Source organism: Varanus komodoensis, unplaced genomic scaffold (genome assembly GCF_004798865.1).
Source record: "Varanus komodoensis strain SLA01 unplaced genomic scaffold, ASM479886v1 scaffold8, whole genome shotgun sequence".
In the NCBI taxonomy this organism is placed as follows: Eukaryota; Metazoa; Chordata; class Lepidosauria; order Squamata; family Varanidae; genus Varanus; species Varanus komodoensis.
In genome coordinates this window covers 18,031,961-18,049,098 of record NW_025336481.1, presented here as the reverse complement: position 1 = coordinate 18,049,098, position 17,138 = coordinate 18,031,961, and the positions used below count along the sequence as shown (strand labels likewise).

The 17,138-nt window shown below is 37.5% G+C and overlaps 1 protein-coding gene across 2 annotated transcripts in view; it reads left to right on the top strand.

Annotated features, from left to right (window-relative positions):
• Nucleotides 1-4,693, top strand: part of SLC25A17 (solute carrier family 25 member 17) — a 17,350-nt gene extending 12,657 nt beyond the window's left edge. For both annotated transcript variants that reach the window (XM_044455472.1, XM_044455471.1), the window contains 2 exons: nucleotides 1,426-1,508; nucleotides 3,054-4,693. In XM_044455472.1, the coding sequence (XP_044311407.1) occupies nucleotides 1,426-1,508; nucleotides 3,054-3,201 (231 nt within the window). In that variant the 3' untranslated portion in view covers nucleotides 3,202-4,693. The remainder of the gene's footprint in view (nucleotides 1-1,425; nucleotides 1,509-3,053) is intronic.
• Nucleotides 4,694-17,138: the final 12,445 nt, after the last annotated feature.

The window sequence follows — 17,138 nt, the reverse complement described above, 5'->3', positions numbered from 1 at the left end:
GGCCCTTCTCCGGGAACCCTCCGTGAAAGAAATTAGGAGGGTAGGTACTCGGAGGAGGGCTTTCTCTGTGGTGGCGCCCAATCTATGGAATGCGCTCCCCAGAGAGGTCCGCCTGGCACCGTCATTATTTGTTTTTCGGCGACAGGTGAAGTCCTTTTTATTTAAACGTCATTTTAATTGTTAATATTATTTGCTTATTTTATCTGGCCAGGGTGACTTATTTTATATTGTTAATTTGTTTTATATTTTGAATATTATATTTTAATTTTATGTTGTGAGCCGCCCTGAGGCTTCGGCGAATGGGGCAGCATAGAAATGTTTTAAATAACTAACTAACTAACTAACCTGGGGAAATTGTGGGCTTTCCCTCACTAGAGACATTAAAAAGGCATCTGGACAGTCATCTGAAGGGGATGGCATAACTTAGTGTCTTGCAATAGCAGGGGGTTAGTGTCTTGAAATATGTAGAAACTTTTAGAAATCTGTATAATAGTAATCATCAACTGATGTTTGCAGAAGAAGAAACCCTGCATCATGTGTGCATTTACACATCTAACAAACGGGGAAATAGACAGTTGCTTTGACGTCTCCTGTATGAAATGTATATGATCCTTATAGTTTGAAAGGCAAATTCTTAGACTTCATAATTTCATTTAGCACTTAGGAAGGATTTCTTCCTTACTTTCCTGAATGTAACCTTTCTAACTGAGCTTAGGGACTAGAAGCTCCATAACTTTTCCTCCTGGTGCAGGCTAAGAGTGCAGGACTTGGGTGATCTAGGTTCTGGTCCCTGCATGGCCATTGAACCAATTGGGTGACTTTGGGCTAGTCACAGACTGTCAGCCCAGTCTACCTCACAGAGTTGTTGTTGTGGGGATAAGATTGAGAGAAGGAGGAGGAGAATGATGTATGCATCCTTGTTTGTTTGTTTTTTTTAAGGAAAAGGTGGGATATAAATCTAATAAATAAAAATAAGTACATGTCAAGATTTTTCTCCTCTGCATATTCCTACTACCATCACAGATTTGGTTGTCTGCATGATTTTGTTGTATGTAGGTTTCCTTGATCAACATTATATTTGTAATTTTATGCATACATATCAATACACATATTCACTTTTTGTAATTTCTGGAGTGTGAAGTTCTGACTTGAGCAGCGAACATATTAATACAGAGTATGTGAGTACAAGATGATTATAGATGATTATTGATATGAAATCTTAATCATATAAACAAACTGTACTGAATTATGTTTAGATAAGCAAAGTACAGAATTGAATGGCTTGTTCAAACTGTTCTGTATTGTTCTGTCATGCATGGAACTACAAAATTTCTCTGAATTGTCTGATGTCACACCTCCCCCCCCCCACCAAAAAAAAAGGAGAAAATAACACAGGAAAAACTGTACATTTTGTATCCTTTTCAGTTTGGACATCACCGACTGAATCCTGAAAACAAGAGACTAGGTAGTCTTAGAAATGTTCTCTATCTTCTTCAACAAAGAATAAGGTAAGTTTTGTGTTTTTAACCTACTCACCAAACAGTTCTTAATATTGGCTTTCTTCCTGTCTAATTGAATGTCCTTGATAAGTTATTGTAAATTGTGTGCAATTATCTTGAACACAAAATAGCTTAAATAGTTATAGTTTAAAGTAATATTTGGTATCAAAATGTTAAGATTTTCAGAGAAGACCATAATCCTCTCTGTGAAATCTTTCAGTTCTGTACACATGAAATCTGGAGTGGTGGGAGCTCAGTAGTGGAGCACTAGTTTTGCATACAGAAGGCCCAAGGGTCAATCCTGGGCATCTCCTGGTACATTTGGAAAAGACTCCTGCCTGAAACCTGTCAGTAAGTGTTGACAGTTTTGGACTGCATGGAATTCCATGTCTGACGCATTGGAAGAGCTTCCTATGTTGCTAAATTAAATAAGCAAAAGCTGCCCATTCCCAAATATATTTACTTCTGTTGACTACACAATTATACCTTTCCCCCTTTGTTTATTCTATCTTTTCACTCAACAAATATGCAAGAGAATGTATAACAATAAAACAATCCTATGGTAAAGTATAGTGATATCAACTCAATTTACTATGAACAGCATGAGAAGCATCATGCACGGAAAGGGATGACTGCTAATATTTCCTGCCCAAAAGTCTGCCAAAGTAGTTGTCTAGTTCTACCTGTCCTTCATGGCCTGTGTGTCCTATGCAAAGCCAAATCAAGATGGCATTATTTCTCATGATATTGTGGCACCCCCTTTTAAAGTCAAGGTTTCAGACCCAGCCTGCCTACATACCAAGGTAATATTGGAAAGTTTTGATGACCTGAGATAATCTTCTCAGTGATGGCACACTGTTCATTGAATTTCATCCCAGGGGTCCAACCTAGTACCAACATTGTTGCCCCTTTGGCACAAGTCTTTGTTATTCTGTCTGGCTATTTAATGTATCTTAATGTAATAGTTTTTAATACTTTAATTTTGAAATTTTGTGTTTTTGTAAACTGTTGTAGAAACTTTTCTGAAAAGCAGTTCACAAATCTTTTAAACACATGTCTAAAATGTTTGCAATACTCATTTAGCATCTAGAGATGGGACTAGAGTGGAGGTTTAGCAGGTGAGGGATAACATAAGTCCCCTTCTTTCTTCTAGTTCCCCTCCAAAAATATGCCATCCCAATATCTTTTTACACAGAAGTGGTGGTATATAGTTTACTTTGGGCAACAATTTAAAGCCAACATGCTACTGACTCCATTAACTTCATAGCAGAAAGCAGATGTCCTTGACATCTTTGCAATTTTATGATTGTAAGATGTTGGTTTAGCTCTTAATGGGCAAAATATTTGATATAGCTTCTTGGATGATCAAACATGCACAATACTGATAGTTGGACAGGTGAGGGACATTATCTGTCTAAAATCTGAGTGATTCTTGATGGGGAGGAAAGGGCATCATATGTTCATTTCAATTTGGAGATAGAGTAAGAAATAGTCTACCATTTTGTTATAATTGAAACTGCTTTCCTGGTATATAGTAAACCTGTTTCTTTATAGGCACTTCGGATTAGCAGGACTCTATAAAGGGCTTGAAGCAAAGCTGCTCCAGACAGTCCTCACTGCTGCACTGATGTTCCTAGTCTATGAAAAGCTTACTGCTGCTACTTTCACAGTCATGGGATTGAAGCATTCACTGAAGAAGTAAAGCAGGGATTTCTATAGCACATTAAGCTTAGAAAAAGAAAATATTTCCCAGCGAAAAGAAAGGAACAATTTGGAGAATGACTGCATTCCATAGAAAGTTTTATTTCAAAGGCTACAGTACAATTTCACTATGTTCTGAGTGACTGTGTATGAAAGGAAGCTTGAACTGTATCCTGGAAGTGTTTGCTACCTGTAACTGTAGTCATTTAATCATCTTCTTGGAGATAGGGATTTGAGAAGTAAAATGCAAACATCCATTCTATTCCTTAGACAGGTTCAGTTTCTCAATCTGTGGGAATAAGGTTATTTATCATTATGTGTAATTTTTCTTGCATTTTAAAATAGCTTCCATATTCATTTATCCATTTGCTGTCCAATTGTCTTTTAGGGATTCGATGTATAATCTTCATGACTGGCCCATTAAAAGTCTTCCTGAAAATATTCTTTTAGGATACGCTTAATTTTATTTGATTAGCTAAAGAAAACTGAGTTGTCCTAAAGAGCTGCCTTGTGGTCTATTTAATATTGCTGCTGCCTGTTTTTGTTTTTAATTCTCCTAGGATGGTTGTGGCTATGAGGACTGTTATAAATCAGAATGTACTGTTCCATGACAGGAAATGGATGGAGAAGATAGGAAAGGGTTAACTCCCACTTCTGTGGAGGAAAGAGTCAATCAGATCAAAAGTGTATCCAGCCAGAAGGGAAGAACCCCTCTCATTCTTGCACATTTTCCTTCCAACCATACAACCTTTTTCCTCTGTGTTTTCTCCTCGTCAGCCCCAGCCTTGTTTTTCCTTCTCTTTTCTAGTTCTTTCCAAGATTCTAGCCTTGCTGTCCCCTCCCTTAAGCTCAATATTTTGCTTCCTTCCCAACCCCTGCCCTTGTTCATTCTGTCCCCTCTGCTAAATTTTGCTATTTCTTTTCCTTCCTTTTCCTTCCTTTTCCTTGCTATTTTTGTCTCTCCAGTCCATAGCCTTGCTCTTTTTCTCCCCCTCCCCTTCCTCTCTACCTTCTGGGGGCAGGAAGGCTGCAGCACCAGGTAGGGCACGGAGTGACTGAACCAGAGAGAATGTTTATTTATTTAAAATATTTTTACCCCATCCTACACGGAAATCATCCTAGGACGACTTACAATACTTACGTTGGGAATAGAAGTAGGGAAACCAGTATGCTTTCTTGGAAATTGGTATTTTGTTGTATTTTTGTAAAGTCAAGTACATGGTTTGGCTTAGTGGTTCAGACCCAATCTCTGCTTGCACTCAGTTTTTGAATAAGCTGCTTGCTCCTTGCACTAGCCAGGCCCTTATGATTGCTGTTTTATTATTAGCTGCATCCTCCTTTTTGTGCTGCTGCTGCTACACATGGCAGTTTCTCAAATAATTGAATGTTCCTACAGGCCTAAAAATGATGGGGACTCCAGTTTGGATGTAATGCTAATGTGTAGTTATTAAAGAAGTGGAAACAAAAACAATGCATCTCTTTTTGTTGTCATACCAGAAGGAAGGTGGACGTGTGTTTGTGACTTCTTCCTATCATGACAAACCATAATTTGTATGAACTTTCTTTTATTACATAATTATATGTTTGACACAGTGTTAAAGGTATGAGGGCCAGTGTGGTGTAGTGGTTAAAAGTATGGGACTGGGATTCAAGCATCCCTGCTCAACCGTGGAGCCAACTGAGTGACTTTGGACCAGTCACAGACTCACAGCCCAAGCAACCTCACAAGGATCTTGTGGGGGGTAAGATAAAGAGCAGGAGGATGAGGATTATGTAATCCTCTTTGGGTTCATTGGGAAAAAGTGGGATAGAAATCAAATTAATAGTATAGCTTCAATAATTCTAAAAATCAAATGATATTTATGACATTACAATCATAAGTCATAAGAGCATAACATACCATTGTAAGACGCTTCGTAGGGACCAGTGAAAAAGGTTTCAAATAGCTTTGTAATTATTTTAAAGGAGCATGTCCTTACATCAGTTTCTTACCACAAAAGGTATTTATTTTTATGTGCATAACAAGATGATGATGAGATTCTCATTTCAGAATGTTTTGGGCAGTCAGCCACAGAGACAGTTACTCATGAGCCAACTAATTTAATTGTTTGGTTGTAATTTTATTGCTGTACGTTGCCTAGAGAGCTCATTTGATCTATTTGGCTACTAATAAATAAATAAACTTAAATTTGACCCTCAGTTTTAATCAATGAATTATTCAAATTGTAGGTAATAGCTTCCTTTTATCACCATTTCTTAAATGTACAGTCAAGAGTTTTATTTTGAAGACAGCCTCCCCCAACCTTGTATTCGTAAGATGTTTTGATTTTTAACATCAGCATCAGCCAGTTTGGCCACTGGTCAAGAATGCTTGGAGTTGCAGGCCAAAACATCTAGAGATCACTATGTTAGGGAAAGCTTCCTTAAATATCATTCAAATTTCCTTCCTGTGATCCCATGGTTTTATAATTAACTCCCAAACTCTATTTTTGGTTTCAGAATGTTTCCTCTCCATTTCATTCATTACATCATAGTTTTTTCCAATACAATCTTTTGTAGTGAAACTTAATCTGAATCCAATTTTATCAAAGTTGCATCATTTCACTAGACAGTATAAAGCCCTACACAGCTTGGGAATGTGATATTTGATGGAATACTTCATCCAACTGTAATCTACCCAGGCAATGATCATCTGGTGCCTTCCTCTGACTGCCATCTCAGTGGCAACAAAATGGAGGGCCTTCTTGGAGGTGCCCCTCTCCAATTATGAAACAATCTCATTGAGGTCATCTTGTACCAACTCAACTATCCTGGCTCCAGTTTAAGACTACCGAGCCATTTAATAGCGCTGAGTTGGACATGGGGTAGGAAGGTACATAACCTATTTAAGGAGTCCTGTTATTCTACCATGTTTGTTTATGTATTGTATTTTATTGTAGTTTATGAGTAGTTGTAAATAATCCAGAAAACAACATTGAAATAGAGGTGGACAAGGTGTTATTCTGTTAGTCACTGGTTTCAAGCACTGAATTGATAGGAACATAGTTAACTAAAAACAGGATTGCATAAATGGAGGTAAGCTAGGTTACAAAAATCAGTCAAGCTGCAATAAGGGTAGATCTAATATATGTTTCCTTTACAAGATAAAAGCAACAAATATTTTATGTTCAGAAGATAGTAGTCCTATTCATATAGCCAACTATGTCTTAATCCATGATTCTGTATCCATCTCCCATTCCCTGACATAAGGTTTCACACTCAGAGAAACAGTCTGCTATTATGGAATATGCTAATTTCCATTTGACTTTATCAACACATGCTAGCAGAATGGATTGATGGCCACATTGGTGGAACAAGGAGCTCCAGAGCAGTTCTTTTCATGTAAGCTATGTTAAACTTGCCACAGATGGTATCTTAGGTTCATTGTGCTGCCAGTATTCCTTCATTCTCTCCTTGAGTTAACCCTCAACAGAAAATAATAGAAGTCATTTGTTCTTTTAGAACTTAGTTCTTGTGTGCTGCAGGTTTCTTATTTTAATTTGATGACCTTCTATAAAACCAAGACTTGCAGTGCCTATACCTGTATACATTTTATTTGACAAGTTGCTCCCAAGCCTAATTCTTATGCTAGAAGCCATGTATACACTATAATGGGCAGCAATATGGGAGCAGAGGCCTGGGCTCCTGTATGATCCTGCCTGATAGTTCAGATCTTGGAGAGTCTCTTTGGCATGTCCCACCAATTGCCGAGTTATAACTGGTGCACCTGAGGGAGAGCGCCTTTTCCATAGCTTCCCTCACGTTTCAGAACTTGAGTTGGTAGGATAGGGATACAGATCCTTTAGCAGCCCAAAGGATGAATTTAATTTCAGAGAAGTTCTTGGGTGTGGCAAGAAGACTGGGGCAAAAATACCAGAACTATCAGAATTTCCTAGTGGAAAATTTTTAGTTCCAGTAACAGCCTTAGGAGAGTAATTTCTTCTATTCAAATGCAGAAAACACTGCATATAAGCCAGGAAACCACCAAATGACAAGTGGTTGGGGAAAGAGGGTAGAGCTAGGCAAAGAGGGCATAACTTATTCAGAAATTCTAGAAGGTTCAATTGTGGTTTGAGGGACTAAATTCAACCTCAGGTCTCATCCTGCCATAGAAGAATGTGCCTTGCCACATCATTGATCATCTTTTTTGGGAAATCATCCTGTTTGGTCAGCATTTGACTAGTTCATATTAATAGTTGATCTTTTGTTACGTTTTATTCAGCTTGTTGGCTCCTTTATGGTTTTTCAACTGTCTTTCAATTACGTGATTATTCGTTTATAACTGTTGTTAATGTGCCTTGAGCATGATTTATGGAAAGGCAAATATAACCGTTTGCCCTGAGTTTCTGTGTAGTGTCCAGCCTGGCCTACTTCAGCAAGTAGCCACTATTTTTGTTACACATATCCTGCCAGTACTATTTGGGTCGTTTGGACTTGTAAATATGGGTTCTATTTTATCATTCCCTTTTTGTTTTGATATATTGTTCATTAATTATGTATTAATATTATTTCTTAACAGTATTAATATTTTAGCTGCTTTGAGCTTTATAAAACAAAAAGTAGGGTAGAAATTGGTGGGGGGGGGGGATCAATATTTTTACTGACCAGTAGTAGCTCATCTTGCTTCTTTAGTGCACTGCATTGAATTTCAGAAACACAAAATCTGGAATATTTGAAACTGTCAGAGATCATGGGGTTATGATGGACAGCTCAAATAAAATGTTGACACCCTGTGCAGTGATTGTGAAAAATTCATAATGATGCCATGTTAGGCATAATTAGGAAAGGAACTGAAATCTGACATTCTCATTCTGCCCTTAAGCAAATCTATGCTGCAACCCTGCTCTGTACAATCTGTACAAAAATTCTAGTTACTGCAGCTGAGAAAGACTATTATAAAGATGGAAAAGTGCGGAAAAGGGCAACTAAAATTATTGAGAAGCTGGAGCAACTCCCCTGTGAAGAAAGGTTTAGGGTTAGGGTTGGGATTGCTTAGCTTGGAAGAAAAGCTAGCAAGTAGAGACATTGTAGAGATACACAGAATTATACATGATGTGGAGAACATGGATAGGTGGAGAACATGGATAGGAGGACTCTTCCCGTACCAGAACCCAGTCAATCCATGCAGCTGATCACTGGGAGATTAAAGATACATCAAAGATAGTATTTCTTCACACAGCATATAGTTCAACTATGGAATTCACTTTCACAAGATGCAATGATGGCCAGCAATTTTTTGTTTTGTTTTTTAAGGATTGGATTGATTCCTGAAGGAGAAGGCTAACAATGGCTGTTAGTCCTGATTGGCTGTATGCTGCCTCCACGTCAGTTGCTGGGGAACATGGGCAGGAAGGTGCAGTTGTACTCATGTCCTACTGTGACCACTGTGTGAACAGGATGCTAGTTAGACTCTTGTTCTGATCCAGCATGGCTCCTCTTATGTTTTAAAAAGATACACATATGCATCCGATCATGATATATTATTACACCAAGTGTCCCCAAGTATGTGTCACCCACAAGATGCATTTGGTATCATCCTAAATTGAACAAGAAAATCCTTTAATGTTTCATTTGAGGATTTGTACTCCTACACTAGGAGCAGAGCTTTTTATTACTGTGGATCCTACAAAGTAACACGTAATGGGAATATGAATTCCTGCTTTCAAAGTTATTCATGTTTATACCTTTGGTACCCTGGTTGGACCTTTTGATGAAATGTAGTTCAAACCTTTTACTTTGCAATCTATCTTTGATGTTAAACATTTTAGTCTTGCCATTTCTCACCACAGATTTGTGTCCATTTACATTTTCCTATAGTTAACTGGCTTGTTTGTCCCATGTAAAATGTAGTAGGGCTTTGCTGTCAAACAATGACACAAATCATACCGGATGATGAGTATGCTTCTGATTTGTGCATGAAATTATTAGACCCAGTAATGTTGTTTCCAAAGTAGACATGGGGACAGAGTTGGGTTTGTTATTGGCACATAAAGCTCTAAAAAAGGGTTATGGATTATATCTATACTTGCTTTCACCATGTATAAGACTAACCTAATTCCCATTTAACTAAGGGAAAAAAGATTAGCTAGTGGATATAATGTTTTGACTATTTAAGGATTGGGGGGTCAATGGGGAGACCACAGGATTGTACATTTGCACTAGACCTATATGTTTGACGATGTGTTTTTAAATCTTAGCAATAGCCACTAACTATACTATTCAGTGTGTATCATTTCTTGACTTACCTTAACTGTGTTTGTAACTTTCAGTCTTGTAAAATGTGTGCCTAAAATCTCTTCCATCCCTTGTTTTGAAGGTAGAGCAGATCTTGAATGGATATGGGTTTATTATGCTGTGGGTTTGTTATAGTTTATTGGTTTTATTGTTCTGTTGTTTTATTGTGATACGATCTTCTGTTCTTTTTGTTTACATGTTCTTTTTAACCTTTTTACCGACCCAGAGAACCTTTTGGCTATTGGTAGGTATAAAAACTAAATAAACAATTTAGGGCCAGGATATCTAGCAGACTGCCTTCCTATAAATCCACCCCCCCACACACCCCCCCCCAAGCTAACAATATTGTTGGAGGAGGCCTTAGCACAAATTCCAGGATTATAAAATATTCCTGAGTAATGCCTTGATGGCAGACCTTCTTGGTAGCAGTGGCCATTCTTTAGAAGATTTCCTCATGCAGCTCAGAAGGTGGACAACTTGGCATCTTTCAAATGCCTTCTGAAAATATACCTGTTCACCCAGGCTTTCCCTGACTTATAATTAATTAATCATCCCGTTTCATTTTACCTTTCCTGGTACTGTTGTTATAAGGTTATTGTTATAAAAAATATTTTAAATTATATTTTAATTGTGGCTTTAACAGCATCATCATCACTATCACATGAAACATGAAAGTATAAATATGTAAATGATCTGGTTGCTGGTGAGGCTGGGGTTGGTGGCTGACTGTAAAGCAAGTGTGACCTACTAGCCAGTGAGAAGTGTGAGAAGTTATTGATGAGATGTTTTAAGGTCAACAGAACACCACAGAATTACCAGCTAAAACAGCTTCCCATGTGGAACAGTTGCTGCAGTTTATCAAACAGTTCAGTGTAAGGGTGTCTCTGTTTTATCACTCAGCAAGAATCTTGTGAATAGCCACCATAATTAGGGCCATTCTCACCATCTGTACTTTCTACATTTCATTCCCTCTGACTATTTACAATTCCTATCCACCACCAGCCCCAGCCCGTGTGTGTGTGTGTGTGTGTGTGTGCATGCGCACGCGTGTGTGCACGCTTTATGTATTTATATGCAAACATACTCTAAGATTTTAAACTTCATCTGATGGAATGAACTTCAGTGCATGAAAGTTTATGCCATAATAAATCTGTTAGTCTTTAGGTGTCATAATACTCTTTTTTATATGTTTTGTTGTTATCGCAACAGACTTACAAGGATACCCCTCTGGAATATGTCAAGTTATTTAAAAAGGGAGCTTTGCACCCAGTGAGTGCTCTGCGGGGCATCTGAGACTGACCACTTTGTTAAAGCCGAGAAGGCATAAATCTCCTTCCTTTGCTTGGGAGATCACCCTAAAATAATTAGGAGTCTTACCTTTTAAAATGTGAGCTTTAAGGTTTCTGCAAATGAGAATATTTATTATATGATTTCAATATTCCCCATCATGGAGATTAGGAATTTTCTTTTTTTAAAGTTTTAAAATATATTTTCAATAATTATACAGTGCAAAAACTTAAAACCCTTTATCTGTTAATAGTCTGACAGAGGGATCCTAGGGATTTCCAGTTCTAATGCCAGAAACCAAGCCCTGACCTCAGAGCTGGGGATTTGTGTTCAAATCACCCTCATTCCTGCTTCCAGATAGCACAGAAATAACTGTATCTACTGCATCTCCAGGGTCATAAGAAAAACCCAGAGAATGCTTGAAAAAGGCATTCTGGGTGTGGGTAGACAGGCATGGGAGGAGACTGCACCCAGCACCGCTTGGCAGTGCTCCAACCTCCTTGTCCAAAGCACTTCAGCCAACTGGCTGATTTGGAAAGCTCTTCCTGCTCTGCATAGGATGTTTGTAATTTTATATATTTATATCCCACCTTTTTTTCTTTCAAGAAACTCAAGGCAGCTTACATAATTGTCTCAATCTTATTCTCACAACAACAGCTCTGTGAGCTAGGTTGGGCTGAGAGTCTGTGATTGGCCCAAATTCACCCAGTGAGTGCTGTGGCTGAGTGGGAACTAGAACCCAGATTTCCTGAGTCCCTGTCCCACACTTTTAACAGTAATACACTGGCTCTCTTGCAATCCTCCATGCGGAGACATCCCTGTTGTACTGAGGCCAAAGGAGCATTTATTTTTTACAAAATATAGTTGTGTTGGATTATATATTCATATGAATCCTAACCAACTATCACTGATCCGCTTTTTGGCATATGCTTATGGCAGGAACCTTCAGTGTTTCTTCTTTACAAAGAGGATAGTGATACCATTCAGTGAAGGAAAAGTACAACCCACATCCTGAGGTGCCTGGAATGCCTAATACAGCATCTGAGATAGTTTAAAAGGATGGTGCTAAGATGAAAAAAGTGATGCAACCCTTGAGAAATATGCTTTATTGAGTGAAAGTAATGCTAGTTGAAGAAGAGGAGGAGCCATTGAGACTACTGTTAAAAACAGTTCTAACATTGACTGATAGGCATCCATTCTGATAGCCCTAATTACACATGTTGACCATTCAGGGTGTATCCCAGCAGACTGGGGGCTTGCAATAATTATCCCAAAATACAAAAAAAGGAAATATCAGATCCATCAAACTATACACCTATTCGTCTATTAAGCATTGTATTTTGTAAACGCACAAGTACATTGTATGTTTTCCATCTCAATGAAAAAATAATTTGTTGGATGGAATAAGACAATATTATAGCTGATGAACAAGCAGGATTTAAGGCTTGCAGACTGTCTATATATCAGGACATTATCCTCCATCTTCTCATTGAAAAATGTGCAATAACATCTGGAGTGGCTCTTTATGCAGCCTTTATCGATTTTATGTCAGCATTTGATTTGCTTTTGAGAGCTAGGCTATGGGAAAAATTTGAAGCTCAGACACTGACAGGTAGCTTCTAACTTTGATGCACAGTTTACATTCCAACATTAGTTTATGGATCAAATGCAATAGAATAGGACATCCAGCTGAAAAGATTCATACATCCACTGGTTAAAGCAAAGTTGTACACTTGCTCCCCACCTGATTTAAATTTTATATTAACTCATTAGTTAACACCTTGGCAGATGTATGTTTCCACTCTTCAAAATTGGCAAAATCTCTGTGTCTATATGTTTATATGCAGATGTTGCATTGTTGCTTTCCCTGACAAGCTTAAGACTAGACTTACTACTAACTACTGGACTTACTACTCACTGCTGTACAAATGAATTACTGACAATTTACTATGCTAAGTCTGAGGTTATAATCTTCAGGAAGAAGCATTATAAGTGGAAGATCAATAACTTCCTCGTTTAATTGGTTACATCCTTTAGATACTTGGCCATAATTTTGTATTCTTTTGGCTCATGGTGTCCACAAATTAAATATCCTACTGAAAATACAAAAAGGAGCATTTAGGCTCTCTTGCATTTTTGTGAAAGGAGTCCAATATCTTCCCTCAACCATTCATTTAGAGTCAGTGTGGTGTAGTGGTTAAGAGCATGGGACTGGAAGTCAGACGATCTGGGTTCTAATCCCTCCTCAGCCATGAAGTTAAATGGGTGACTTTGGGCCAGTCACAGACTCCCAGCCCAACCTACCTAACAGGGTTGTTGTGGGGATAAGATGGAGGAGGAGAATGATGTAAGCTGCCTTGAGCCGTTTGTAGGAAAAAGGCAGGATATAAATCGAAAAATAAAATAAAATAATAATAAAAAATATTTCAGGCTAAAGTTATCTCCCAGATGCTGTATGCATCGCAACTTTGTGCATATAACAGTTGCACTATGTTCCTTTGTACAGTGCTGGGAATCCCAGGCTATGTTCCTAAAGTGTGTGCATACGTGGACATCAGGCAACTCTCTGTGGAGCCCCAAGCATGGATCCTTAAGATCCTCTACTGGCTAAAGGTGATCTTTTCTTCAGTGGGCTTGGCCTGCCTTATACTAATTGATACATGCCACACAAAATGGAAAATTCAGCTTTATCAGAAATGCACAAACTTGGATTGACAATCGACAGCTTAGTAGCATTAGGGAATTAAAAAGCTAAAATGATGCTTAAACAATGTATTCAGAATGTGGAGCTATAAAACCATGTAAGTACAGCCTTAAGACACTCTGCATATAGAGATAAAAGGAGATGGGGTTTACCGGCAAAATGCTTGTTCAAATCTTGTATCCCAAATTTAGGAAAGCTTTTACATAGACAAGATTTAATGTATTACCCTCAGCCTCACTGGACAGAATATTCAGAAAGAAGCTGTACCATGACAGGGTGTGCCCCTGTGGGAAGGGAGGAATGGAAATTACAAGGCGTGTTTTGCTATACTGCACTTTTTATTAAGACTTTTAACCCCTATTATACAACAGTTCCCAGGGAGAGCAAATGAACAACATCTAGCATATTTACTGTCTGATTATGACCCAGAAGTCACTATAAAAGTGGCAAGCTTTTGTGCAGCTACTATAAATGTATGGAAATTGAGGTTTGTGAGTATTAATGACTTGTAATAATTTAATTTAATTAATAATTTAATTTAATTTAATGCTTAGAGTATTTTACTTCACTTATTAGTTATACTGCATTTTAAGACCCTAAGTATTTTAATTAGTTGTGTTGTGCTTTTACCTATGTTATTGTATTAATATTTTATTAGTTATTGCTTAATTTTAGTGGTCTATGACCAAAATAAAATAAAGACAGCATTTGTTATTATTGGGCCATAGTTGAATCATCTAAGTCTTTCCAGGGTTTTGCTGTAACTAGTTTGACCGCAGTTAGCATAAAACCATGGAGTTCCCTGAATATTACATTTTTGTTTTGTTATATAAAACAGGTTTTGGAGTTGGAATGCTAAAAAACTTCCTTTTTAACTATGGTCAATATCATGAAGACTGGCTGCATTGTCACTAAAAATAAATTTTCAAGATGCCACAAGATTCTTTGTGTTTTTAATATAATGAAAGTTTAATGCAACTATTATTTATTTATTCATTTTATTTCTTACTGACTGTAGCCAACACTCTCTGGGCAGTTTACAACAAAGTAGAAAAACAATAACTATGCTAGCAGTTGGGAAGGTCTGTAACTTAATGTTGAGATGTGTCCCAGGCTCCTGGGCTTGATCCTCAGATTGATCTTATAAATTAATTATAATTATAGCAATTAATTATAATTATAGCAATGTCTTTTAAATAATGATATCCCAGTTTTAATAATAATGTTCTAATAATAAAGGTGTTGGCCCTGTGACTTGACTTTTACTGTTAAATAATATCACACAGGAAAAGCTATCATATGAGAAGACCACTAGAGGTCAGAGGATGTCAGAAAAATAAATACTATGCACTATGCTATGGACTCCAGTATCCTTTAGGATGGGAGTTGTCTTAGTTAGACTATTCAAACTTTATCATAGGCTTCATACTATGACTAATGTAATACTGATTAGTTACCTTCAACATTATTAGCTTTTGCTGTTTCCACAAATAGGGGGATTTAAGTATAGTGAAGTGAGGAAATGTCCCACCCAAATGAGAGGGTATCCAATGTCTTCTCAGTGTGTTAGTGACTAAGTGTACAGAAGTGGGGGATACAGAAATATTCTATATAAACCTAAAAATCTTCATAAAAATAAAAAGACCACTTATGGAAGTTCAGATATGGAAGGTATTCAGAGCTATTGCACTTCAAATACATTATATATAGTGGGTTTATCAACATTCAGACTACCAGATTCCTTATTGCAGGGGTGAGAACCTCAGGTGCAAGGCCAAATCCAGCCTTCTGGCCATGCTCCTTTCTGACTATGCCCCCTCTTATCCAACCATTAATTGTTTGATGGTTTCCCAGCTTTTATGCAGATCTTTCCAACTTCTTAAAGGTTGAAATACTTCTAAGGCTTTGTTACTGCAATAACTACCTTTAGTAACAATAAACTGACATTTTTATCTCCACCTCTTTTGTTTTGTCCCCATCTCTTTAGACTTCGGTTCCATTCACCCTGGAATGTGGCCCCTGAAAACTTACCTGAAATTAACTTTGCCTCTTTGGCTAAAAGGATTTATTTATTCCCATCTTACAGTCTTTGATGTGATGGTACATGAAGTAAATTGCGAATGAGATATATGTGTGTCCACCTACATTCTACCAATAGTTTTGGAGGAGTCCACAAGCACCTTGTGGGAAAAATATATAACTTGGTATTTGCCTGTATATTTAATAAATCTCAAAATCCTCAATAGATGGATTGACTTCAGCTATACTGTCAAGCATTGATAGTTCATGCTTTCTCAAATGATGGAAAGATTGCTGGCAGAAAGGCATGTGGTAAGAGGATGAATTTAGTAATGAAGCCTTTGAACAGATTTATACCATCATAGGATAAAATCTAATGAAGGAGCTGAAACTTGAACTGTCAAACTTACTTAATAAAATCCTGATTACAAAGCAGCTGATCAAATTCATGCTAGTGGTTGAAAGTTCTAGTGTCTAGAAAAGCACAAAACACTAATCCTGGAAATATGGTGCCAAGAATGTTATTCTGGAGTGCATTTTCATATAAATATAAACACAAATACAAAGTGATTCTATGTATGTTTACTGAATGGTATGCCCCATTAAATTAACTGGTCTTTCTTCTTTCAAATTGCTTTAGGATTGCAACCCTAATTTGTAAATTATGATACCCATAAATGAAAATATGAGAGAAATCCTTTGGCATGTAGCTAGTATGCTATGACTTCCTGTAACAGAAGTGTTCAGTGCACTAACTCCAGTAACCAAAGAAACAGTTCCCTATCCTAGCTCATAGGGAAAGAGACAAGAAAGTGATCTGGGGTGACAATTCTAACTCAATCAGCTTCTAGAAGGAAAGCACTGGCAACGACTTCACATTATGTGTGTGTAATAAACTGGTTGATATAGGAGCTTTTTAGGAGCTGGAAGAGCCAGATTGTTCTGTTGAGGAAACAAATAATGGGTTATCATCTTGTATACTTCTTTTTTGTGTGTATAGCTGATTAAAAAGCAGTTGGGGAATAATTTTTGTATCTGTGGTCTTTGCTATATTTGCATTGTTTTTGTAGGGCTACAATCATGCTGGAATTTAAATATTTTCAGTTTGCTGTTGTTTAACTGCTTTTGGATTAAAGTCTGCAGAGGTATAACTGCAGTTTCAATCACTTGTGAACCACAAGTAGGAAAGTATGGACTAGCTAAAGGTGCAGTCCTATGCATATTTAGACAGAGGTGGGTGTTTATTCTGTTTAAACATAAATATAATTACACTCTACAAGAATTACAGCTTTCTCTTTTTCTGGATATGTTGTTCTTGTGTAAATAGCCAATGTATTCATTTAGCTCTAGTTAGGCAATTGCTATGATTCTAATCAAAGAAAGTTTGTTCAGATCCTTTCATTTTATTCCAACTAAGCCCCATACATGCTGCATACTTTACTGCCCAACCCTGCGCTTTCCTGCTGTTTTGAAAAACGCCTATTATCCCTGACCATTGGCCAGGATGATTGAAACTGATGGAGGGCATCAGGTTGTGAGATACTGCTTTTCGTTATGCTAGAAACTGAGCACGCGTTTTGAAAGATTCTGTGTCCTGTCCGTTTGATTTACAGGCGAGTATAAAAAAGGATGTCTACAAGCTCCCTCATCTTGCA